At 35.3% G+C, this 26,763-nt stretch overlaps 1 protein-coding gene across 4 annotated transcripts in view; it reads left to right on the forward strand.

The window, feature by feature from the left end:
* The window catches only part of NEDD4 (NEDD4 E3 ubiquitin protein ligase), a 131,347-nt gene that overhangs the window by 84,703 nt on the left and 19,881 nt on the right, over positions 1 to 26,763 (forward strand). For all 4 annotated transcript variants that reach the window (XM_081290320.1, XM_081290321.1, XM_081290319.1 and 1 more), the window contains 9 exons: positions 2,929 to 2,979; positions 5,409 to 5,470; positions 7,961 to 8,063; positions 13,258 to 13,424; positions 18,920 to 19,037; positions 19,282 to 19,449; positions 20,455 to 20,520; positions 24,399 to 24,518; positions 26,096 to 26,299. In XM_081290320.1, coding sequence (XP_081146446.1) covers positions 2,929 to 2,979; positions 5,409 to 5,470; positions 7,961 to 8,063; positions 13,258 to 13,424; positions 18,920 to 19,037; positions 19,282 to 19,449; positions 20,455 to 20,520; positions 24,399 to 24,518; positions 26,096 to 26,299 — 1,059 coding nt within the window. The remainder of the gene's footprint in view (positions 1 to 2,928; positions 2,980 to 5,408; positions 5,471 to 7,960; positions 8,064 to 13,257; positions 13,425 to 18,919; positions 19,038 to 19,281; positions 19,450 to 20,454; positions 20,521 to 24,398; positions 24,519 to 26,095; positions 26,300 to 26,763) is intronic.

The raw sequence follows: 26,763 nt of genomic DNA on the forward strand, positions 1-26,763 counted from the left end.
AGTTTTTCTAAAGCATTTTCCTGCAGTTAGAATTGATTCTCCTTGGGCTGGGGATGTGGCTCAAGCGGTAGTGCGCTCGCCTGGCATGCGTGCGGCCTGGGTTCGATCCCCAGCACCACATACGAACAAAGATGTTGTGTCCGCCGAGAACTAAAAAAAATAAATAAATATTAAAAATTCTCTCTCTCTCTCTCTCTCTCTCTCTCTCTCTCTCTCTCTCTCTCTTTAAAGAAAAAGGAATAGTGGAAATGGTAGAAATAGATAGAACATCACCATTTGGTAGACACCACAGTAATTATTATACACAAGATCATTAAGAGATGTTAAGGTTTGTGGGGAAAAGTATGATAACAAATGAGATGTTTACACAGCTGTGAAGAATTTTTCCCACAAGATGCTATTAATTACAAAGGGAAAATGTTAACTTTTGAAAAACCTAGCAGACAATACCTTAACCAAATGATCAAAGTTAGTATTATCAGTGGGACATATTGCCATCATGTGCCTTCTGATGTAATGCACTAAGAAGAACATAAACATTTTATGATATTCTTGCAAAAAGTGCATAACTTAAATTCAGCCACAAAGAAGTGTTAAATGAACTCAAATTTGGGGCCCTTCTATACTATACAGTATTATAGTACTTTTCAAAAATGGCAAGATTATGAAAGACAAAAAAGACTGAAGTATTTTCGGATTAAAAGAAACTAAGGAAACAGGACAACTAAATGCAATATGTGATTCTGAATTGGACTCTGGATTAAAATTAGTGGGACAGTTGGTGAAAACTGAATAAGTTTTATAGAGTAGTGAATGGTATTTCTGGTCTGACCATTATATCACGGTTAAGCTACCAACATTTGGGGAAGCTGGGTAAAAAGCATATGGAAATTCTTAGCATTATTTTTGCAACTTTATATAAATCTGAAATTATTTCAAAATGAAAAATATTTAATTTGTTTTTATTTTAGTTTCCTTTTTCCTGTCTTATTTTGGGTTAATCAGGTACTTATTATATTTCATTTCTTCCTTTGACTCTTTAGCGCTGTAATCAATTAATGATTAACTTACCTAAATCATACTACTTAATATAAAATTTAAGATGATCTTACAAAAATATAGATCAGTTTATCCACCTATATTTTGTATAGTGTTGTCATTTGTATTACATATAGGTATATTTTAAACCCACAATATGTGAAATAGGTTTTCTGTAAATAACAATTTGTTCTTTAAGAGATTGAGAAGATTGTTGTTGTTGCTGTTTTAAATTTACATTTCTCCCTTTAGATCTGAATTTCTGTCTGGTGCCATTTATTTTCCACCTAAGAAAATTCGTCTAGCATGTTCTGCTCATGACAAAAGTCTCTTTATATTCTTTTCATTTTTTAAAAAAATATTTTTTTAGATACAGAATTGTAGGTATCTTTTTTTAAGTTTCAGCACTTAATAGATGTCAATCTATTGTCTTCTGGCTTCCATTGTTTTGGATGAGGAGTTATCCATCACTTATTGTTCCCCTGTATATAATGTGTTATTTTTATCTGGCTACTTCCAAGATTTTCTCTTTATCCTTCAGCATTTAATAACAATGTACCTATTCATGTTTTCTTATATTTATACTACTTCAGTTCATTGAGTTTCTTAAATATCTAAACTTGGGTTTTTTCAAATATGGGAAAATGTTGCCTGTTTTCTTTCTTTCCTTTTTTTAAAGAATATTTTTATGTCTTACTCCTCCTTGCCACTGCCCTTTTTCTAGGATTCCAGTTACATACACATTACACTATTTTAAATTTTTTTCATAAATCCTCTTTATTTTCCATTTTGGGTGTTTTTTTTTTTTGATACATCTTTAAGTTCATGGAACTTTTCCTCTTTCATCTTTTATTATATGTTAAGCCTATCTACTGTTTTTTTATTTCATGTATGTAGTTTTCAGTACTAAAATATACATTTCTTCATTTTAATAGTTTTCACTTTGTTTTATTAGATTGTGTATCTGTTCATTCATTATGACCTCATTTTCCTTTTAAGTCCTTAATATCCTTATAATAGCTGATTTAATTTGTCTGTCTGCTCATGCCAAGATCTGAGTCATCTTGTGGTTGATTTCTATTGATTACTTTTTCTCTTGATACTAGGTCGTATTCCTCTACTTGAGATATTGCCACTTTTTTTATTATATACTGGACGATATATAATAAAGATGGTGAATTTTGTTATCTTTCCCTGAAGACAAGATTTTTGTTCTAGCAAATTAACTTAGCTGAACTCCAAATGTGGACGTTGACTAAAACCTGTGTTCAGTCCTTTCAGCCTTGCAGCTGTTACCTTTCACTTGTGTGGTTCAGGAATAAACTAGGGATTTGGGTACAGTTTATACATAGATATGAAGGGCTCTTGTGACTTCTTCTTTCCTGGGATTATTTTTCTCACTTCCAGTTTAGCTGTTAACCCCAAACTTGTTCTTCTGACTCCTCAAACCAGTAACATTGTAGATTTCTGCTTAAGTTCTAAGCACTTCACACCATATGGACTGTGAAGTTCTACCAGGTGACAAGCAATATAAATATGAAGTCTGCCTACTGCAGTTTCTTCTTTGAAGGATTGACATTCCATTCCCACCCCTGCCACCCAAGTTTCTGCTTGTTTTAGGTCATTCTATCATGATTTCAAATAGTTGTTTTTGTTTGAGCATATAATTATCTGTAGAAGGGTTAATTTAATATATGCTGTTCTGTGATGACCAGAAGTTGTACCTCATAACTTTTAATTTTCAGTTCTCCATTGATGCTACATAGGATTAAACAACTAGAACAACAACAAAAACACCACATTTTCTGTGAATGTGGCAATATCTCAACAAAGCTTTCTAAAGGAATTAAACATATTACTGATCTTTTTTTTTCTTTCTTTCTTCTCTAGACAAGAGATGATTTCCTAGGTCAAGTGGATGTTCCTCTTTATCCATTGCCGGTTAGTATAGGTATCCATGATTTGGGGTTTTGTGTTTATTATTTTTAATTTAATAAATACTTATAATATACACAATATATAACAGGTAATGTTATAATTAATGTGACTGTTTTATTTATAAAGTATAAACTTCTTTTATTTCTTGAGTGTATTATTTTCTGAAAATTTATCTCAAATTTCCATTTCAATTTTCTTTTTAGTATTTCCTTATATGAATCCTAATTAGAAGTAGAGCACCATTGAAGTTTATTGGCATCATGAAATCATGTTTAAGGAAAAGCAATTTGGAAATATCCTGTGGAATAATTAGAATAGGGAAAGCCCTAGGCTCACAGAAGGAAACTAAGATACTTTACAACAATATAAACCTGAAACACTGAGAGTCTGGACTCAGAATATAGCAATGGAAGAAAACAGATTTAGGAAACCAAGTGTCTGATATGATATGGAGGTTGGAAGAGAAGCAAAAAATGAAGAGAATACAGGTTGAACTCAGAAGATAAGAATAGTATCTAGAAAATTTTCTGTATTTTTACAATTAGTGAATACTAAAAGTAAAATTCTAATAAACATAGTTCAGAAGGATGTTATTCAATTTTTCTCCCAGTTTACAACCAGGTCTTTCTCCTGGAGAGATCAAGAATCACTAAAGCATACCACTGCCTCTTGAAATATAAGTACAAAATTGCAGGACAACTATTTTTCAAAACATCTATGATGTTATGTTGTTCCTGGATTTAATAAAAGTCAATACACTCTGTTGCAAAGGGCATTTTTACATAAAATAAATTTATACTTCATTAAACACTCAAACAAAATCTAGCAATAGTTAGTTACATCATCCACACTAAAATAGTTAACCTTAACAAAAGTATGTAGAACTAAATAAAAGCCATAATACCTCTACAAGACTTTCATATAAATGAGGAACAGAAGTGCACATAACCACAGGTTTAGAGCCTTGATTCTACTTAGCAATCTCCAAACCTTTATACCTGGGGGTTTGTGTCTTATTTGAGAAAATTAAAACTGTTTACTGATAAAAATTCATCAAGTACCGTATGAAGAATTTGGATTTTGTTTGTATAATCAGTTAATGCTTTTATCTTAGTTTGTATCTGTTCTCTTGCCAGACTTTTTTCAAGTAGGAAATATAATGATCCAAAGGTAACTTTTCATTGCAACATAAAAAAAAAAAAAAAAGAATAGTATCTAGAATAGAAAAGAGAGGAGAAACAGTCGTTTTATTTTGAAATACAAGGAATTTGTTATTGGACATGGTGAATTTCAGTAGAAAACAGGAAACGTAAAGTTTAAATTGGACTGCTAATAGAAATATAAAAATAGGACTGGGGTTGTGGCTCAGTGGTAGAGTGCTCGCTTTGCACGCATGAGGCTCTGGGTTCAATCCTCAGCACCGCATAAAAAAATAAAAATAAAGTATTGGGGCTGGGGATGTGGTTCAAGCGGTAGTGTGCTCGCCAGGCATGTGTGCGGCCCGGTTCCATCCTGAGCACCACATACAAAGATGTTATGTCCGCCAAAAACTAAAAAAAATAAATATTAAAAAAATAAAATAAAGATATTGTGTCCATCTATAACTAAAAAAAAAATTTAAAAAAAAGAAATATAAAAATAAACTATGTAGGGAAAAGGGACTGAAAGGATTGAGGTTCTCACTGTCCAGGTAATAGCAAAATCTGAGCTTAATTAGCTCTCCAAATAAGAGAGAGAGAGCAGGAAGAGACTGCCCCAAACTGAAAATTAGTTAATATGGGTGGATAAGAAGAAAGAGAGAAGACAGACAAGAGGAAAATGCAAAAGAACCAAATGAAATGATCTATGAGAACTTAAAAGGAGTTTTGAGATGGGGCGGGGGGGGGGGGTGTAGTTAACGATGCAAACAGGAGAGTAGGCAAGGGTAATGAAAACAAAGGGAGAAAACAAATTCTTTACTCTGTCAATTATTTGAGATAGATATTGGCTTTTGACAACTTTTAGAGATCATATCTTTCAATAGTGTATTTAATCCAGTCTGACTTTCCAGGCTGTTTATTCTTTAGTTCTGGAATTGTCTCTGTGATCTAGCCAAGTCAACCTGCTGACATAGTACCCATTCCCTATTCCTACTGGGTGCCTGCCTTCCAACCACTCTGTCATGCTGCCCCACTACTCCTCTTCTGCTCTGCTTTGGGCTCCGTAGCCCACCTGCCCAGCCAGTGTTAGGCTGAGTTGTGATGCTGGCTGTAATTCCCATCATGCAGGAAGGTGAAAACACTGTCAAATTACAATTGTAACCGTTTAATAAACAAAAACTACTTTTTCTCGCTCTTAACTATGCCTGAGGTCACACTTCATGAATTTTCTTGAAAAGTACATAGTATTTTTGTGTTATAGATATATCTTGAAAACTAACTGTTTTATTCTAGACAGAAAATCCAAGAATGGAGAGACCATACACATTTAAGGACTTTGTTCTTCACCCAAGAAGGTCAGTAAATATAGATTTATAGCATAAGTTGTTTTTTTTTTTTTTTAATCCCTGTTAAACCTTACAGTGACAATTACTAATAGGGCATTATGTAAAATTGTGGATGTGTAACCGACGTGATTCTGCAATCTGCATTTGGGGTAAAATTGGGGGTTCATAACCCACTTCAATCTAATGTATGAAATATGATATGTCAAGAGCTTTGTAATTTTGTGAACAACCAATAAAAAAAAAAGAAAAGAAAAAAAAAATCTAAACAAACTGAAAAAAAAAAAAACCTTACAGTGGACTTTTTGAAAATTTAGGATTTAAACCCTTATAATTTTATATTAATAGTATTGAAAGCATTATTATCATTTCTGATTTAAAAGTATTATATGCACATTACAAAATTTTTTGAAGATATAGAAAAGTAATCACATCCCTTTGGGAAATATTTGTTCTAATATTTTTCTGACTTGAAGGCTGAAATTTGGCATTTTATTATATTTTATATCTTACAGCACATGTAATTTTTGTCATACTATGTTTTAAAAGCATGCACAAAGCCAGTTTCAGGAAAAAAACTATATTTTGCTTAGGTTAATTTTTAAAAAGTATTTTAGAAGACTCAAGTATTTAGGGAAAAATAGCATGAATGAACACAAATTTAAAATAGCATATTCTTAATTCCATTTTTCTAAGCTGAATTGCTTGATTTTTGTCAAAATTTTAAATTTTATGCTGTAAATAAACCCCCTTTTGATCTTCTGTACCACATACTCAAGAAAACCCAGTTAAAACATGTGTGTGGATTTACTGTCAAAAAGGTCAAAGTACACGAGATAAAGGACATCTGTGAAAACAACAGTAGTTAGCTTGTTTTTTAAACTAGAAAATGCATTTGAAAAAAATGCTTTATTGAAACATAGTAAAAGTTTGCATTTGAAATGGTTAAATTACTTTTCATAATATAAATATTAAAATAAGAGAGAGTGCTCTAATACTGCTGATTTTTACTCTGTAAGTCACATATTTAATTTCTATAGAAGTATAGAATGTAAATCTCTTCCTCTAATTTTGGGACCAGTTGTAACTTATTTGAAAGTTCTTCTTGTTTGATTGCCCTAGTTGCCTACTTTTCAATGTGTCAGATGTTTTCTAGTATTTTTTTCTTTAAACAAAATCATATCTTCTGTATATATTGGATATGATTGCAAGACCAGAAGAAATTTATTCAAATAGAAAATGTCCTACATTTGTTTGAGTCCTTATCATTTGTTTGGTAAGTCAAATTCATGGTTTGGTTTTATTTTTTGGTTGGAAACACATGAAGCACAATTATAGAGAAGTTTTTCAACAAAACATTATCTAAGTACATTTTCTTTATCCATCATTTATAGCAGCAAGTCAGAGTGTCCACACCCCCCTTAACTGTAAATGCACAAGCCATGTTGGTGGCCTTAGGAAGAAGAGTAAGAAATTTTACTGAGCACTTCACAGAAGAACACTTAATTTACCAAATCCATAAGAAGTGTTCAGAGAACAACTAAAAAGATTAGGAGAGACACAGGACTGGAGGGAGAGGGTATATAATCTCTCAAAGATGGAATAAAGAATTTGGACTCTTATCTAGAAAAACAGGATAATTTGTTACATAACTGATACCTGTGAAAATCACCAAATATATGTGTGTGTATAAATATATAAATATGTGTGTGTATATATATATATATATATATATATATATATATATATATATATATAAACTGTATAGAAAGCAAAGACTGACAAGGTTTTCTTAAGTAAATCTTAGCATACTAGAATTGTGAGACTAGATAGTGTTAAGTCTCACATTCAAAACTTCCCAATATGTGCAAAATAAAGCCTAAAGTTCTCTTATATTGCATGACCTTATCATCTGGACCATTCCTGCCTCCCACACTCTTTTTGTATCCTGTAATCCAGCCAAGTTCAGTTACTGCCTTTTCCTGAATTTTAGCCCAGGTTTCCCATCTATTTCCTGGTTCTTGATCCTTCTCTCCATTCCAGAGGCCATTGCCTCCACTGCCCCAAATCAAAATCCTTCGCACTCAGCAACTTAGCAAGGCCCCAAGCAACTCAGCAAGACCCTGTCTCTAATAAAATATTTTTTTAAATTCCTGGGGATGTGGCCTGGTGGTTAAGCATCCCTGAGTTTAATCCCTGATATATATATAAAATTCTTCCCAATCTTTCAGCCTCAACTGAAATGCCAATTTCACTCTGAACTTCTCTCTACTCCTCCACTTAAACCTCCTTAGCATCTTTTATAACATAACAGTTATTCGTTTGTGTGTTTCCTTTTTTCCACCATCTCTTCCTTTCCTAGATATCTCCTGCATTAGAACTTGCCTTTGAATATCCTCTGGTAAATCCCCTAATAGCCAGTAGGTATTCAATAGATTCATTAAATGAATGCTTTTTTCCTTAGTGTTAAAGTTTTGTGAATACTTCTTTTCTTTTCTACAGTCACAAGTCAAGAGTTAAAGGTTATCTGAGATTAAAAATGACTTATCTACCTAAAACCAGTGGCTCAGAAGAAGATAATGCAGAACAGGCTGAGGAATTAGAGGTGAGATTTTATAAATATTTGGTTAAACTAAATACATATAAATATATATCTGATTTCTTATTTTAATATACCCTAAAGAAAAATATTTATTCAATGAAATTAATGTGTGCAATTACCATTATTTACCTGGATTATTTATTTCACCTAAGCATTCATTAACAATTTCTTTCTTCTAAGGATACTTCAGTAGAATGAATAGCTATTATCAATAGTCTTCTTAAAGGTTAGGGAGTAGAGAATACAATGTTTATAAATGAAAAACATTTACTGTAGCTGTCACGAACTTTCTAGTTTTTCAGTTTTCTAAAACCATGACATATTCTCCTTTAAGAACATAATTTAGTATTTGTAAGTTAAACATATGCACATTTTTTAAAGACTCTTAGCTAATAAGGAACTCTTTTATGAAAGACATGTAATTCCTGTTACTTTTCTTATTATGGTGGGGGACATCATGAGGGAAGTAGAGTCGGGGAAGAAATCAGTGAGATAATAAAAAGGTATGTTTATTTGAGGCAAGTGGAATTTAACTGTTTTCATGGATGAAAGGAAAGTCCAAGTCAAGAATGTGGATAGAGCTACATGCCTCTGGGGCTAGTGAAGAGATGCAGAATATGTATTTGGAATAGAAGGGGATTTGGAGACGGGAACCCCACTGGCAAGCTCTGCCACTAATCAGCCTCATGATCCTATGAGGAGCTGACCTTCTCTGACTCTTGGGTTCCTCATTCACAGAGTTATACCAGCTAACCCCTAGAGTTTCTTTCAGTAGAAAAATTCATGATTTGAAAAGAGGACCAAAAAACACCTGCTCCTTCAGGTCCGTTTGAAAGGCACAATCCATCAAAAGGTGACATCATTCATTCAACATATACAGAAAACACATGGTAAATTGCTTCAGAAGTTTCTTTTTCCTTCCTCAGTTGTCACCTCTTTGTATGAGGTTCTGCTTTGGTCTCTGTAAGAACTGTGAAGCAGAGGAGCCTCCCCAAGGGCTGGGCTCTACCTCATGTGCTCTTGAGTAGGCAATGAATTTGCAATAACTTTTTCTGGGAATATTTTGAATGCAGTCATGAGATTTTCTTTTCAGGGGGAATGTATAATTATAGAAGGAGAGAAATTTTTTTTCTTTACATCATAAATCAAATCCCTAGTTTGGTGATCAAAAAATTTGTTATTTTCTCAAGTCTATATTCATTTATTTGATATATTTTTCCCATTTTTCTCTGATTTTTCATAGAACAATTATTTTTAAAGTTTTCAAGGTATTTGTTGGTTAGACATTTGTCTACCTGCCATTTGGGTACCCAGGGAATCTTGCATGATGGAATTCTGTTTGAAATAGAGGATGTCTGCTGTAAATAAAGAAAATTATTTAGTAACTTAAAAAGATTAATAACATTTCATTATTTAGTAACCTATTCCAAGTTTTGCCCACACACACATATCATATAGGTACCCTGTTCACAGTTCTGTTCTGTTTCATCTTGTGGTCTCATGTCTCAGTGTTTGAATTCCCTCAGAAGGCACCTTGTAATTCAGGAGGTGTGAGCATGTAGTTTATTTATGAAAACCCCTAGGAATTCAAACACATGAATCTGTGCTTATTTATCTTCTGTGTAGCTAGTGTCCAGAGAAGTCTTGCCTAGTTCTTTGAAATCTAGTTTGTGACTGGATATATGAAATTCTACTATTTGAAGACAACAATTGAAATTTTGAAAAGTGGCTCTCTCTTAAGGCAGTTTGTAATCCTTAGTAAAGCATGAGTGTAAGGGGTAATTAACATTTGATTTGTACTCTTTGTGCAATTTAAGAGTTAGTTATATTTTAAGAAGATTGATGTAGAACTTTTGTCTGTCTCTGAATGCTTTCTTTTTGACCCGCTTTGACTCTGCTAAATTTTAGGCAATTGCATATAGCCTTGAGGCTCTAATTAAGTAAAGTTCATTGATTCTTAGAAAATTAGTTTATGGAGAATAGACGATAATACATGTTTAATAGAGAGGCATTCTATCTAGAAAATAAAATCTCAGTCATTGTAAATGGTTTTTGAATGTACAACTATACTTCCTCAAACTTGAAATAGATTTTTTAAAGGCCCTACTCAATTTTTTTTCATTTTCTTCTTGAATTTACTATAATATAAAGTAGATCTGAGAAATCTTAGCTGTGTACGTGCATGCTCATGTGTGTGTGTATTGAAACAAAGAAATCACAGCTTTTAAAGAAATATTCTTTTGGTATTGTTTTCCTAATTTTGAATGTTTTTATGATTATTTTCAGCAGTAGTAAGATCCCTTTTATTAATAAATGTAATCTTAAAGGAAAGTTAATAATTGACTACATTCAACAAAAAAATCTTGATAACCTTTCTTTCAGAAGAATGAAATATAATACAACTCACATGCCTTTTTTGTTGTTGTTGTTTAAACTGGGTATTGAATCCTGGGATGCTTTGCCGTTGGGCCACATCCCTACACTTTTTTTTGGGAGGGGGGCGGATGGTACCAGGAATGTGGCTCAGTGGTTGAGAGCCCCTGAATTCCCCAGCCCTATTTTCTATTTTGTTTAGAGACAGGGTCTCACTGAGTTGCTTACCACCTCACTTTTGCTGAGGCTGGCTTTGAACTTGCAATCCTCTTACCACAAGTCTCCCAAGTTGCTGGGATTACAGGCATGCACCACCCAGTGTAGACCATTTGTTGTTGTTGTTGTTTGTTTGTTTGTTTTTGAGACAGGGTCTCATTAAGTTTCTTAGGATCTTGCTAAGTTTCTGAGGCTTTCCTGCAACTTGTGACCCTCTGCCTCAACCTTCCTAATTGCTGGGATTATAGTCATGCACCACTGTGCCTAACAGCTCACGTATCTTTGAAATGAAGACCAGAGTATTAAAATAGAATTCTGTATTCACAAGACTAATATATCCTATATCCTCATCATGTAAGGGAAAAGAGAGTGAAAAGGAAGATAAATACAGATGAAATGACAAAGTAAGAGTTTGGAGGGGAGAAAGAAAATGGAATTTGGGCAACAAAAAGAAAAAAAACTAAAGACTTATCAGTTCCCAGAGAAGAAATAAAATAAAAAATTAAATAGAAAAGAGAAAGAAACAGAGTAAATTTTGTTTTCCAACCAGATTCCTTTTCCCAAAATTATTCTTTCTGTCTTCTCTCCTTACCCCTCAGTCCATAATCCTCCCACCCAGTAGACAGAATAGATCAACCATCCTGCAGAAACCCCTTTTTCTTCCTGCTGCCAAAAATTACTCCTTTCCTTCCCAGCTCTTCTCCTTGACCTCATTTTCAGGTTCAGTCTTCCAAGGTAGAAAAATTCTCTCCCTTCTTCTAAGCCCTCATCTGCCTAGCACACAACAATTTTTCACCACTGTGAAAAACTGGATCTCCAGTGCCTACAACATAAACTGTGCATATGTTAAAGAACTTATTCTTTGACTATTACCTTAGTACTAAAATGTTTTCTGATTTGTATTTATTTTTACCTTGATTTGGTAGGTTTTTTTTTTTTTTTTGCCATGTACATCTTTAGGGGTTTTATAGCCAAATTTATAGATAATCTCTTTTTATTCCTTCTTGGTTTGATGTCATGTCTAACATGTTACTCCATCTGAGCTGGGCTGGTGCACACCTGTAGTCACAACTGCTCAGGAGGCCTAGGCAGGAGGATCATTTAAGGAGTTCAAGGCCAGCCTGGGCAACATAGCAAGACTCAAGAAATTTCATTTCATTTCATTTACCTTGCTGTGTTGCCCAAGCAAACTCCTGGACTCAAGCAGTCCTACTACCCAGCCTCCTGAGTGCTTGGGGCTGCAGGTACACACCATCATGCCCAGCTACTCTGTAACTTAACCTCATTAAGGTGTGAGGTATGGATCCAAATTAGGTTTTTTATTCAAATAAGTACCAATTTTCAAAGCAGCCTGCCTATTTTCTCAAAGATTTGTAATGTCTTTGTCATATGCTAAGTTCTTATAAGTTTGGGTTTCTTTCCAGGCTTTCTGATCCATTCTCTTGAGCCATCTGCACACACCAGTACCACACAGCCATTATAGTGCATAACATTTTCCCTAGCAGGGCTCATCTCCACTCACTGCTCTTCTTTTTCAGAATGATGCTGGTTTTTCTTCCTTGTTCATGTTTCTATTTGAATTTGTGAATTGGTTGTCTTGTTATTTTTTTTTAATATGTAATGTAGTTTTACCAGAATTTTGGCAAACTTACAGATTAACTATGTCTTTTCATTCATTTAGGTCTTTTGTGTCCTTTTAGGAGCATTTTAAAGTTTCTTGTTTTCTTTTTTCAATCTTAAATGCTTTCCTAACCCCATTGGTGTTTAATAAACCTTTATGTGCTGCCTTTTGTGTTATGAGGTTTTTCATATGAAAACTTGTCATTAGCTCTTATAACTCTTTTTAATGAACCCTTTACTTTTATACCCTAGTTAAGGCTTTGTATGTATTTTGTCTCTTGCAAGTTTCAGAGTGAACATATTTCCAAGGTTTTTTTTTTTTAACTTAATTTTCTTTAACTGCTTTATTTCCTGACCAAAACCCTTTTCCTGGTCCAAAAGAAAAACAGAAAAATCAGACGAGAATCAGAATGACTTTTCAATCCATACACAGTTCACTGTAGCAGTTATTTCTCAAGCATTCACCCTTCTCTATCATGTCTGTAGATATTTGACCTTTATCTAATGATTTTTTCATATCTTGGATATTGATTTCCATTGTAACAAGGTGCTTTCCCTGTGGGAGAGACCATGACCAGCACCACACTTCCTGACCTTCATTTAGTTGCTTATGATTTAGAGAGTAGCCTAAGATTGCACTAGTTTAAACTATGCTTCTCAGTTTCTCAGTGCTTTCCAATGTTACATCAATGTTTATTTATTTAAAAGGGTGTGTTTTGTCCTTTTATTCTATTAGATATGTTTTTAAACTTTTTTGAAAAATTTTTTAAACATTTTCAAACAATTGAAGTGGTTATTTTGCAGAGAAAGTATTATTATTATAAAATATTCATATTATGGTCTTAAAAGTTAAGGATGTGCTAATTCCATTTATGTATAATTTCTGAAATTGAATACACTAACTCTCTTAAAATTTCCTCTGGCATATAATTGATAAAGTTAGAAAAATGGAGCAGACACACCTAATTGTTTCCACTCTGTTTTTCAGCCTGGCTGGGTTGTTTTGGACCAACCAGATGCTGCTTGCCACTTGCAGCAGCAACAAGAACCTTCTCCTCTACCTCCAGGATGGGAAGAGAGGCAGGATGTCCTTGGAAGGACCTACTATGTAAATCATGAATCTAGAAGAACACAGTGGAAAAGACCAACCCCTCAGTATGTGCAGAGGCTTTCACATGTGTAATCTGGATACATTTTAACCACTTTCATTTTGAAGTTATATCTTGAATGGATTCATGGTGGTTTAGGGATCCATAAACTGGAAGAAGACTAGGATTTTTATGGCCCAGGGGTTTAAAAAAATGCTTTCTCAGCTATTAAAAAAAAAAAAAAAAAGAAAAAGAAAAAGATTTGAGGGCTGGAGTAGTGGCTCCATGGTAGAGTGCTTGCCTGGCATGAGGGAGGCCCAGAGTTTGATCCACAACACCACATATAAATAAAATAAAAGATCCATTGATAACTAAAATATATATATATATATGTATGTATGTATATACATATATATATGATTTTATAATATTTAGAATTATTTAAATCATAAATACTACCATTTCAATAGCTTTAATTATAATAAATTATTAATTATTATATAGCAACAAAGGATCTTTTGAGACTGATTTAAAATATCTTGGAAACATTTTGTGGTTTGTTATTAAAATATAATAAAATGATATTTTCTGTAGTCCTTTTTTTTTTTAAAGAATGTTTATTTATTTATTTTTAGTTGTAGTTGGACACAATACCCCCATTTCGTTTGTTTTTATGTGGTGCTGAGGATTGAACCCAGTGCCTCACACATGCAAGGCAGGTGCTCTATCACTGAGCTCCAGCTCCAGCCCCTGTAGTACCCTTTTTAAAAAAAATAAGTGATTTATACAATATAAAGGACTCAATAATTAAAGTCTTATTATTGACCTTATCTTCCAGTCTGATCAGTGTATACACATCTTCCACTGAACACAGACCTAGGACAGAATGACCTTTGACATATCCTAATGCATGTCTCCAAAGTGACATTTTTGTTTATCATCACATTGTGTATACATTTCCAAATCTTCTCAACCTTAATATTTATTACTAAATCCCCTTCTACTTCTCTTTGCATACCGCCTTATTATGACTTTCATCAGTCTTTTACTATTTGACACATTCTTAAAATTTTTATTTGTCCATTAACCTCCTAAATTTTGATTCTCATATTTTGTATCTGATATATCCCAAGCACTATCATAGATATTTTCTGTTCTCAAATCCTTCCAAAGTAAATCAGTAATTCAGGTTATTCATTGCACAGAGGTGTCAATATCTCTGAAATGACATACAGATTGCAAAACCAAAGATACTATAAAATTTCACAAAATTGCCTTATTCCATGCCTCAGTATTATGGCAAGCCCAACTAGAGCAAAAACACATTTCTTTCACTATGACTGATGTCATTTCAGCTAGAAAAAAATCTAACATGGGAAAGAAATCTGAAACATTCTCTTAGAGCCATCTGTCAGACTTATGTTTTTTATCAGCTACCGTGCAGTAAGAACTGATCTTCTAGAGGTTGGGAGGGTTAGGGAAAGAATGGTTAACAGGTACAAAGTACCATTAACATAGAAAGAATGAGTTTGAATGTTCTGTTGCACATAGGATGATTGGGACAAACAGTATTGTATAGAATATTTCAAATAATCTAGATGAGGAGATTTTGAATGTTCTCACTACAAAGAATGATAAATGTATGAGGTGATGAATATGCTAAATTCTATGCTTTGATTATACCCAGTGTATGTATTTATCAAAACACTACATGTCACCACCAAAATATAGTGTGTACAATTATTACATATGTAAATTTTTTAAATAATTTTTTTTTAAATAACATGTCTTCTTGAAGGAAATGGAAAGAATACAAATAGGAAAAGAAGAGGTCAAATTATCTCTGTTTGCTGATGACATGATCCTGTATTTAGAGGATCCAAAAAACCTCACCAGAAGACTTCTAGGGGTGATAAACAATTTAGTAAAATAACAGGATACAATATCGACATAAATCAATTGTGTTCTTATACTCCAATAATGAATCTGCTGAAAAAGAAATAAGGAAAACTATCTCATTCATAATAACCTCAAAACAATGGTAATTAATCTTGTTAGAATTGAAGAACCTGTACAATGAAAACTGTATAACACTAAAGAAATTGAAGAAGACCTAAGAAGATGGAAATACCCTGATGTTCTTGGATAAGAAGAATTACATTGTTAAAATGGCCATACTACCAAAAGCAATATACAGATTCAATGCAATCTCCATAAGAATACTAATGACAGAACTATAAAACGCAGTACTGAAATTCATTTGGAAAAATAAGAGACCTAGAATGTAATCCCAAGCAAAAAGAGCAATGCTGGGACTGGGGTTGTAGCTAAGTGGCATGTGTGGGGCACTGGGTTCAATCCTTAGTACCATATAAAAATAAATAAAGGCATTATGTCCATTTACAATTAAAATTTTTTAAAAAAAGCGATGCTGGAGGCATCACAATACCAGACCTGAAATTATAATACAGATCTATAGTAACCAAAACATCAAGGTACTGGCACCAAAATGTGCACAAAGACCTATGGAATAGAAGACACAGAGACAAACCCACATAAATATAGTAATCTGATACTAGAAAAAGGTGGCAAAAACATACATTGGAGAAAAGACAGTCTTTTTAACAAATGGTGCTGGGAAAACTGAATATTCTTATGTTGAAGAATGAAGCTGTATCCTATATCTCACCCTGCACAAAAGTGGATTAAAGATCTAGGAATTAGACTAGAAATTAATTCTGCAACTGCCTTCCAGAGTGGTTGCAGTAATTTGCAGTCCCACCAACAATGTATAAGTGTATCTTTTTTTCCCATCTCCTCACCAACACTTATTATTTATTTGTATTCTTGGTAATTGCCATTCTGACTGAAGTGAGGTGAAATCTCAATGTGGTTTTGATTTGCATTTCCCTAATTGCTAGAGATGTTGGACATTTTTAAATATATTTATTGGCCATTTGTGTTTGTACTCATGAGAAGTGACTGTTAGTTCTTTTGCCCATTTATTAATTGGGTTATTTGTTTTGAGGGTATTAAATTTTTTGAGTTCTTTATATATTCTAGATATGAATTCCCTGAGAAGCAGGTGGCAAAGACTTTATCCCATTCTATAGACTCTTTCTTCATACACTTGTTTCCTTTGCCATGCAGAAGCTTTTTAATTTGATGCAATCCCACTTATTGATTTTTTAAGGCAATATGGAGATTCCTCAGAAAACAGGAATGAAACCACCATATACCCAGTTCACCCACTCCTTGGTGTATATCCAAAAGATCTAAAATCAGCCTACTACCATGATGCAGCTACATCAATATTTATAGTAACACAATTCACAATAGCCAGACTATGGAACCAACCTTCAATGGATGAATGGATAAAGAAAATGTGGCATATATACACAATGGAATATAAATCCATAAAGAATAATGAAATTATGTCATTTGCTGGTAAATGGACAGAACTGGAGACTCTGATGCTAAGTAAAATATGCCAGACCCCAAAAGTCAAAAGTCAAATGTTTTCTCTTATATGCAGAAACTAGTCTAAAATGAGGGTGGGGGGACAGGGGCTAGAGGGGAGCTGTAATTCCATCAAAAACAGAATGATCAAGGGAATAGAGAAAGGGGATTGAGGAGGAGGGAGAAAGGATGACAGGATAAAAGAAAAACAGTGGACTGAACTTGAACCAACTTTCCAAAATACACATATGAATATACTACAGTGAAACTCACCATTATGTATATCTTACCATTATGTACACTGATTTTTTTAATATAAATAAATAGATCAATAGAGTAGGGGAAAGGAAACAGGGAGAGGGAGAAGCGGGAGGGTCAGGGTAAGTACTGGGGACTAAATTGGAGCAAATTATATTTCATGCTTATATAATTATATCAAAATGAATCCTAACATTATGCATATTATGAACCAATAAAAAATAACTTGTCTTCTTACTGTCCTGGGCTTATAAGACATTAAATAAATTTATAATAATTTTGTTATTAAATATTTGAACAATTTTTTTCTTTTTTCTTTTTTTGGTACTGGGGATCTAAATCAGGGGTACTCTACCGCTGAGCTACACCCCTAGCCCTTTTTATTTATTTCTTTTTGGGGCTATCAGGGATTGAATTCAAGGGCATTTGGCCACTGAGCCACATCCCCAGCCTTATTTTGTATTTTATTTAAAAACAGGATCTCACTGAATTGCTTAGCACCTCGCCCTTGCTGAGGCTGGCTTTGAACTCAAAATCCTCCTGCGTTAGCCTCCTAAGCCCTTGGGGTTACAGGCATGCGCCACCACACCTGGCTTTTTTTTTTAAACAGTTTTTAAAATATTTTTTTTAGTTGTCAATAAACCTTTATTTTATTTATTTATTTATGGTGCTGAGAATTGAACCCAGTGCCTCACACATGCTAGGCAAGAGCTCTACAACTGAGCTACAACCCCAGCCCTGTGGTCCTTTTTACTTTTTACTTTGAGACAAGGTCTCACCAAGTTTCACAAGCCAGACGCAAACTTGTGATCCTCCTGCCTCCCAAGTAGCTGGGGTTAATGGATATGTACAACTGCACATGGCACAAAATTCTTTTTTTTTTTTTTTAAAGAAAGAGTGAGAGAGAGGGAGAGAGAGAGAGAATTTTAATGTTTATTTTATTTTATTTTTAGTATTTGGCGGATACAACATCTTTGTCTGTATGTGGTGCTGAGGATCAAACCCGGGCCGCACGCATGCCAGGCGAGCGCGCTACCGCTTGAGCCAAATCCTCAGCCCTGGCACAAAATTCTTGACCTGATAGTCTGGTTATATTACATGCAAATAACTGGACTAATATAAATGACTAAGATTATACCTTTACTAAACTCAGATAAGCCTTTACTATTGTCCTTTTTCAGACCAGGCCTATGTCTATGTATGATAAAAAATATAGATACTATTTAATCCCTAATTTATTAAGCATTGAATTATAAAGTCCTTTCATTGTCTTTCATTCTGCCGTCTACATTTGTGCATGGGGAACTCTGTTCCTAAGACCAATTTTATCAAATGAAGTGTTTGTTTCATGAAGATGTATATGTAACTGTAGAGTTATTTTAGATATACTCATGTAATAACATGGGAAAATAATAACATTATGAAATTATAAAATTCTCTGATATGCATTCTACAAATTTTTTTGAGTGCCTGAATGTCAGACATTCTCCTAGGTCTAAACTAACATGTCAGTTATTACACATTTTCACAAGTTTTTTTTTCCTAGTTGTTGGTGGACCTTTATTTTCATTTATTTATTTGTATCTGAGAATCGAACCCAGTGCCTCACGCATGCTAGGCAAGTGCTCTACCACTAAGCCCCAACCCCATCCCCACAAAAACTTTTAACTCTATAAGGTACTCTGAAGGTGTAAGTGTGCCCACAATTTGTACATGTTGAAATAGCCTTTGGCTAAAACCAGTAAATTCTGATCTACTATAAGTGTTTAAATGATCATAGGATTTTTGGCTGTCATTTTAATTATCTTAAGACACAAGTAATGGCTTTTTCCACTTCCAATACAGGGATGACCTCACAGATGCTGAGAATGGTAACATTCAACTGCAAGCACAGCGTGCCTTTACCACCAGGAGGCAGATCTCCGAGGAAACGGAGAGTGTTGACAACCGGGATTCTTCCGAGGTATAGTTCTCTTGTTCTCACTGATGGGCACATGTCATAGCAGTAGATTAAAGTATGTATGGCTCAAAGGCTGGGGATGTGGCTCAAACAGTAGCGCTCGCCTGGCATGCGTGCGGCCCGGGTTCGATCCACAGCACCACATACAAACAAAGATGTTGTGTCCGCCAAAAACTAAAAATAAATAAATATTTTAAAAAAATAAAAATAAAGTATGTATGGCTCAAGCTGATTCTGTTCATTTTAGAACTGGGAAATTATAAGAGAAGACGAAGCTGCCACATATAGCAGTCAGGCCTTCCCAGCACCTCCACTAGCAAGCAACTTGGATGTTCAGACTCACCTTGCAGAAGGATTGAACGCCAGACTCACTCTTTGTGCAAATTCAGCCACCAGCCCGACAGCGTCCTGCTCAGTAAGATGCTCTTTGATTCTGTTATGGCCTCAGGATTTTATTTTATAAATATTCTTCCATTCAACAACTTTTATATAAAATTTTGTCTGAAGTGGCATGGAATAATGTTTTAGGGGACTTGGGACTTTACCACATGGTTGTTTTTTCAAATATCCCCACTAATAGTATAGAGCAAAGTCATGGGCAATCCACATGGTCACTGAATCTTAATGTCCATTAAATAAGTGCCCTCCAGAAACCACCTGGAGCATATTTTATTCGAACAATTTAGGTTTATTATTTATCTCAACAAGAAAGAACACACTCCATTGGTGTCTTGGTAAGAGGACGTTTGAAAGAGTTAAAGGATTCAGGCTCATGTTAGGTGATTTTGAAGAGGGTTTTGCTCTCCTTTGGATGTGGTCAGGGAGCAGGGGAAAGTCTTTGTGTATCCCAAATCTTATCTGTAGTGAGGCTAAAGTAGTGGTTGGCAAAGAAGAGCTGTCACTCATTTTAGCAGGGATGGGGAGATCTTTAGTGTTTTGTGGCTTGGACAATATGCACATTTTGTCTGCATTCAGACATAATTAAAGAGTTACCTGAACACACTCAGGATCCTGCCTGTGAGTGCCAGGCCAGGCCTTAGATGTCAGGGGCTACTTTTCTCTTTCTCAATTATAACAAGGAGAAAGTGTTTGAGAACTAATGAGAAAGAAACTGGATAGGATCTAGGGACTGCAACTGAAATGAGGAATATGAGAGAAGGAACAGGTTGGAGTGGGCACAGAGGGGAAAAATCCAAGTCCAGTTGTGGACATGCTGAAGGGGTCAGACATTCAAGAGCAGGTACCAAGGAGGGTATCCAGCCCTGGGGGAGAAGAGGGAGATGGGAATAGGAGACATGGCCCTTCACCCTCATCTCAACAGCATTCTTTTCTCTGCCCCGTCCTGCTCACCCTCCCTACTTTATCTGCCATTAAAGACAAATCTAAAGGTATTATTATTCTGTTTGTTTGTTTTAACAAGAATCATTCCAGCAGAAGAGGCAGCTTACAAGCCTATACTTTTGAGGAACAGCCTACACTTCCTGTGGTGAGTTTTATCCTCTTTTCTCAATCATCAATAAAAATATAAAACTTAGCACCTTTTTTTTTATTGGAACACTGAGCATGAATGTTTGACTCTCTAGCAGGGAACCCATACAGCATGGGCTCTAGGGAATGAGGTTTGGGAGAGAGACACAAGGTTGGACCTTTAAAGACAACCCAAGAACTGTCTCTCCCATATTTACATAGCAGAGTCCCCATGCTGTTGGGAGATGGCTTGTCAGTTGGAGTCCTGTGCTGGTGATAGGAGGTCTGCTGCATGTACACACGATTTGGGATTCTGTGTCCAGTTACCTCTGCTCTGCACATGGCACGACATCCAGCTTTGTAGACTCCCAACATTCCAACTTGGGTCAGACTTCCTGACCCAAGTCTCATACTGAGTTTCTCTCCCTTGTATACCCCCCCCACTTGGTTTTTGATTAGTTGTTGTTGTTGTTGTTGTTGTTGATGATGATGATGGACCTTTATTTTATTTATTTATATATGGAGCTGAGAATCGAACCCAGGGCCTCACACATGCTAGACAAGTGCTCTACCACTGAGCCATAACTCCAGCCCCTACCCTCTCCTGCCACTTGTTTTTTTTTTAAATATTTATTTTTTAGTTTTCAGTGGACACAACATCTTTATTTTATTTGTATGTGGTGCTGAGGATCGAACCCAGCGCCCCGTGCTTGCCAGGTGAGCGCGCTACCACTTGAGCCACATCCCCAGCCCGCCACTTGTTTTTTAAACATGGGGGCTCCCAGCCTCTTCAGCCTCCCCAGCCTCCCTTCTCCTTGTCTACCTACAAACGCTCCCGCAGCCTTCACTGCTGTCTGTGCTTTCTTTCCAAACAGGCTGTTTCCAAGTCCTGGTTCTCTCCCTCTCCTAACTGTGCTCATTTCATTTCTCCCCTTGGAATGGCCTTCTCACTTTTTCCCACCAACCATTTGTAGTTTTAGGTGGCAACCGATATATTAATTTTGAAAAGTGGGCTTTTTTTGTTAGAGGGGTACCAGGAATTGAATGCAAGGGCACTCAACCACTAAGCCACATCCCCAGCCCTGTTTTGTATTTTATTTAGAGACAGGGCCTTGCTGAATTGTTTAGTGCCTCACCATTGCTGATGCTGGCTTTGAACTCTCAATCCTCCAGTATCAGCCTGCTGAGCTGCTGGGATTACAGGTGTGCACCATTGCGCCCAGCTGAAAAGTAGGGTTTTTGCTCTTGTGCAGAGGCCCCAAAATTCTCAACCACTCAAGAATGGTTCATCTAAAAGATGATCCTGCATGAGGAGAGGGCTACAGATCCTGGGCTGAGGAAGGGTGGACACTAACATGCTCAACATTGACCATAAAAGGGGTGGATGCCCCCAAGAGATTCCCCTCACCAGCTTCACTCTCTGTGGTCACCTGTCTGCCTCCTCCACTAGACCAGAGCCTGCTCCTCCATGGTATTTCTCCCATGCACCTTGTCCTCCATACAGTGAAAATATTGAATTTCTCATTGACAGGTATTCATCCAAAAAATAAGTACATCAGATGAGCAAGGGAATCTTGAAGTGATTTATGTATCAAAAGACCTATTACAACTTTGTTTTTTTTTTTTTTTTTTTTTTTTGGTGGGGGGAACAGTGCTGGGCATCAAACTCAGGGCCAAATGCTCTACCAACTGAGTTATATCTCCAGCCCTTCTTAAGGTATAATTTACATGCCATCCAATCCACATGCCATCCAATCCACCCACTTCTAAGTGTGTAATTAAATGAGGTCTTATAAATTCATACCATCATGCAAACTTTACCATGCTCAAGTTTAGGAACCCTTCCCTCACTCCATGAAGCTGCCTCCATTCTTGGGCCTACTCCCAGCCCTGAACCACCACTCTTCAGCTCTCTGTTGCTACAGTTTTGCCTTTTCTAGAAATTTCATATAAAGGGAATCATAAAGTATGTAGTTTTATTATGTAGTCTTGGGTGTTTGACATCTTTCACTTGACATGATATTTTTCAAATCTGATTGTATGTCACAGTAGTTCATTGTTACTTCATTGTGTAGATAGACCTACTTCATTTATCTACTCACCAGTTGATGGACATTTGTTAAACTGCAGCTTCCATAATTTTGTAGTCTAACAGTTCATTATTACTGTCAGAGACTACTTAGAGCTCCTGTGTGTCTAGGAAACTGCGTTATCTAGTGAAGACTGGTGGGGATGACATGTACATTCTAAGGTGCTTTCAGGAGCCAACCCAGGCCTCAAAGAGTCAACCTGGTTTCAAAATGACAAAGGGAAGGCCAGACCTAGGACTATTTAAAGTAAACCTAGAAATAACCTGACTCCTCTTTATTCATTTGTAACAAACTATAATAAATAGCCTCTCCCAGCCTTTGGAGAAACAAGAAAGATAACTTTTCACTCGGCACCAAAGTGTGATTTCTATAGTTGAACTACCTGGGTTCAAATCCCTGCTCCATTTCTTACAAGCAATGTGTCTTAGCAAATTACTTCAGGTTTTTAAGCTTCAGGTTACTCATCAGCAAAATGGGCCAATATTAACCATTATCTCATTAAGACTTGTTTCTCAGGGTTGAGTGTGGCTCAGTGATAGAGCATTTGCCTAGCAGTGCAAGGCCTTGAGTTAGATCCCCAGCACCCATGAGAGGGGTTTGTATGTGGGCTAAATGTCATGGTCTACATTAAAGCACTTAGTATGTGGTTTTTAGTGTTGATACATTTTATTAGAGTTTTCCCACTCTCATCATTATTGTCTATTTGGGAGTTCCCCCAATGAAATTCTGTATACTTTATTTTGTATACTTTAAAATATGATTTAAAATAGGTTTATCTTAAACAAGAAATCACATAACCAGGGGACTTACATGTAGCCTACAGCATATATCTCACTGAAAGATGAAGAAAGGAGGCAATATGGCAGCCATTGGTTACATGAGGCTACTGAGTATTTGAAATGTGTCTAGTCTAAATTGAGGTGTTGCTGTGTGTTACATAGACATTAGATTCCAAAGAATTACAAAGAAAAATGAACATGAACTATCTTACTAACAATTATTTTCTTTGCAAATTATGTTGGTAATCCATTGGGTTAAATGAAAACATATTAAAATTAATTTCTCTATTTAAAAAAAGAAGTAAAGGAGATCAAGGTAACATATTCTGTATCTTCACTGTAGTATTATATATCCATATTTATATGTTGTCATTTTTTATGTTTGTGTTATCAAAATTCATATAACTATAAAACTTAAATAGGGCAAGTTGTACCATATTTAAGTTATATCGTAACAAACATGCTTTAAAAAGAAATCTAGTTCATAAAGTGTTTTAACAGTATTTGGCACATACTAACCACCTGGTAAGTGATGGCTATTATTATGATTTATTAAAGCAACCAGCATCAAGCTGTTTCATAGTGGGGTAGGGAGAGGGAGCATGGGAGGAATAGATGAACTCTAGATAGGGCAAAAGGGTGGGAGGGGAAGGGAGGGGGCATGGGGTTAGAATTGATGGTGGAATGTGATGGACATCATTATCCAAAGTGCATGTATGAAGACACGAATTGGTGTCAACATACTTTATATACAAAAAGAGAGATAAAAAATTGTGCTGTGTATGTGTAATAAGAATTGTAATGCATTCCACTGTTATATATAACAAATCAGAATAACAAAATAAATAAATAAAATAATGTTTATCTTACTAAATTAAGAATGTATTATTTGCCCATTTTCTATTGAAACAAATGGTTTTAGTTCAGCATAGTTCATTTTAGAGAGCTAGCAGAGAGGAGAGATGTAGCCTTGTTAAGGGGTCTTTCTTGTTAGCATTTATCCTCCCATTTGTTGTTCTGCACTTCAGCTCTTGCCTACTTCATCTGGATTACCACCAGGTTGGGAGGAAAAGCAGGATGAAAGAGGAAGATCGTATTACGTGGATCATAATTCCAGAACCACCACCTGGACGAAGCCCTCGGCACAGGTACTCTGCATCCCATCGGTTCACTTTATTTTCTTACAGGACTTGAACCATCACATTTTATGTAAGTGATTACGTCATTCTGTAGTGCATACCGAGCACTTCTAGCATCTTGTTTTCTGACACTGATGCTAAGTATCTACCATTTCCTGTGGTTCTCTAATATTCATGAATTACCACTTGTTATTATGCAAAGCAAGTCCAAATGGGACTAAGAGGACAAAATAAATGATCTGGTCCATTGGATGGTTTTGTAACTTGAATGGTTAAGATTATTACTTTGCTGAAAGATAATCTTGGTGATTGGAATCTGTTAAAGAAATGTTTTATGGTGAAAATTCATCATTGGCAAGAGGCGATTCTTTTTGTAATACTTATAAGTTTTTAGTAAAATACTTTATCTTAACACTCTTATTGAGAAATTTCTTAAAATGCAGATAATGATATAATGTATACTTTATTCTTAACACACAGAATTTACCACCATTAATTAACAAGTTTCCACATTCATCAGGTTTTGTTTTTAAACATACAGGCTGCCAGCTGTGGATTACATCCGTAATCCCAGCATCTCTGGAGGCTGAGACAGGAAGATCATGAATTCAAAGGCAGCCTCAGCAACTTAGTGAGGGCTTAAGCAACTCAGCAAGACCCTGTCTCTAAATAAAATATAAAAAAGGGCTAGGAATGTGGCTCAGTGGTTAAGTGCCCCTGGGTTCAATCCTTGGTACAAAAAGACAATATATATATATATATATATATATATATATATATATATATATATATATATATATATATATATATTTACAGATAAAGCTAAACTTCTTTTAGCCAAACTGTTGATCCCATTCTCCAGAGGGAATTACCATGCTTAGTTGGTTGTATATTCTTCTATCCTATTTTATGTATACATAAAGAGCTAAACAATGTAAAATATCGTTTATGTTAATGTATTTCAAATTTTGAATGCATGCTATGCTGTGTAAGTCTAAATCTTTTGCCGAACATTATTTTAAAGCTCTACCACATTATTATAAATAGATCTGGTATATTTCTTTTAACTATTGACTATCGTGTGAATCTATTGCATTTCAATTGTTATTTCTGTAGTGCATATTTGTATTTTTTTTTTGTCTGTCCAACATTTGAACCCTTTTCTATGTACAGAGTCCTCCCCACTCTGAGTGTTGGGGGATCAAAGCAGCAGGCTGTGTAGCTTCCTGCAGAGCTAAGCGCCATGCCCAGGCCTGTGGACGTAGATTTTCTCAGTCGCATGCACCCACAACAGACTGACTGTTAACTACTATCTTACTGAGAATTAACTGAAAAATTATAAATCATCTAAAAATGAAGTTTGACAAAACACTTTATTTGAAAAATTGGGGAAAATATTATTAAAATGTTGGGCTTAAATTAATAAAGTGCCATAACTACATTGGAAAATGAGTCTCAGAGGTTTGGAGCCTATTTAAAAGTGTAGGTGTTTGCAAGTAAGCTGCCTTCTCGACCATTCTATCTGCAGGTAAGCTATTTATGGTTTCTTGATGAAAGTTTACAGTATGCCTTCATTCATGTGCTAGGCCACAATGGAGACCAGTCAGCTGCCATCAAGCCAGAGTCCTTCTGCAGGCCCTCAAGCACAGCTCTCCTTGAGTGATTCAGCACAACAAACGACCCAGCCATCTGAAATTGAGCAGGGTTTCCTCCCTAAAGGCTGGGAGGTCCGGCATGCACCAAATGGGAGGCCTTTCTTTATTGACCACAACACCAAAACCACCACTTGGGTAATTTTAATACTCTTAAGTTTAAATTTACAACAATGCAAATCTCCTCTTTCTAATCTTTAAATGTGAATTAGTTAACCTGCCTTTCCTAGTATTCATTGAAAAATATATTGAATTCTTTTTTTTTTTTTAATTTTTTGGTACTGGGGATTAAACTCAGGAGTGCTCTACTACTTAGCTCCATTCTAAGCCTTTTTTATTTTGAGACTGGGTCTGGCCTTGAACTTGTAATCCTCCTGCCTCAGCATCCCAAATCGATGGGATTACAGAGGTATGCCACAGCACCTGGCTATGTTGAATTCTTAATAATATTATTTCTATTCAACATGTTCTATACCTCTTTTTAGTATTGTCTTAGATTTTCATAGAGATACTCACACTTATTTCCTGTTTCCACTTTTCAGCTCACTAACCATAAATGCTTAGGAAGTTATTTAATAATAAACTTTTGATTTTATATGGTA

This window comes from Spermophilus citellus, assembly GCF_964194105.1.
Source record: "Spermophilus citellus genome assembly, chromosome: 4".
NCBI lineage: Eukaryota > Metazoa > Chordata > Mammalia > Rodentia > Sciuridae > Spermophilus > Spermophilus citellus.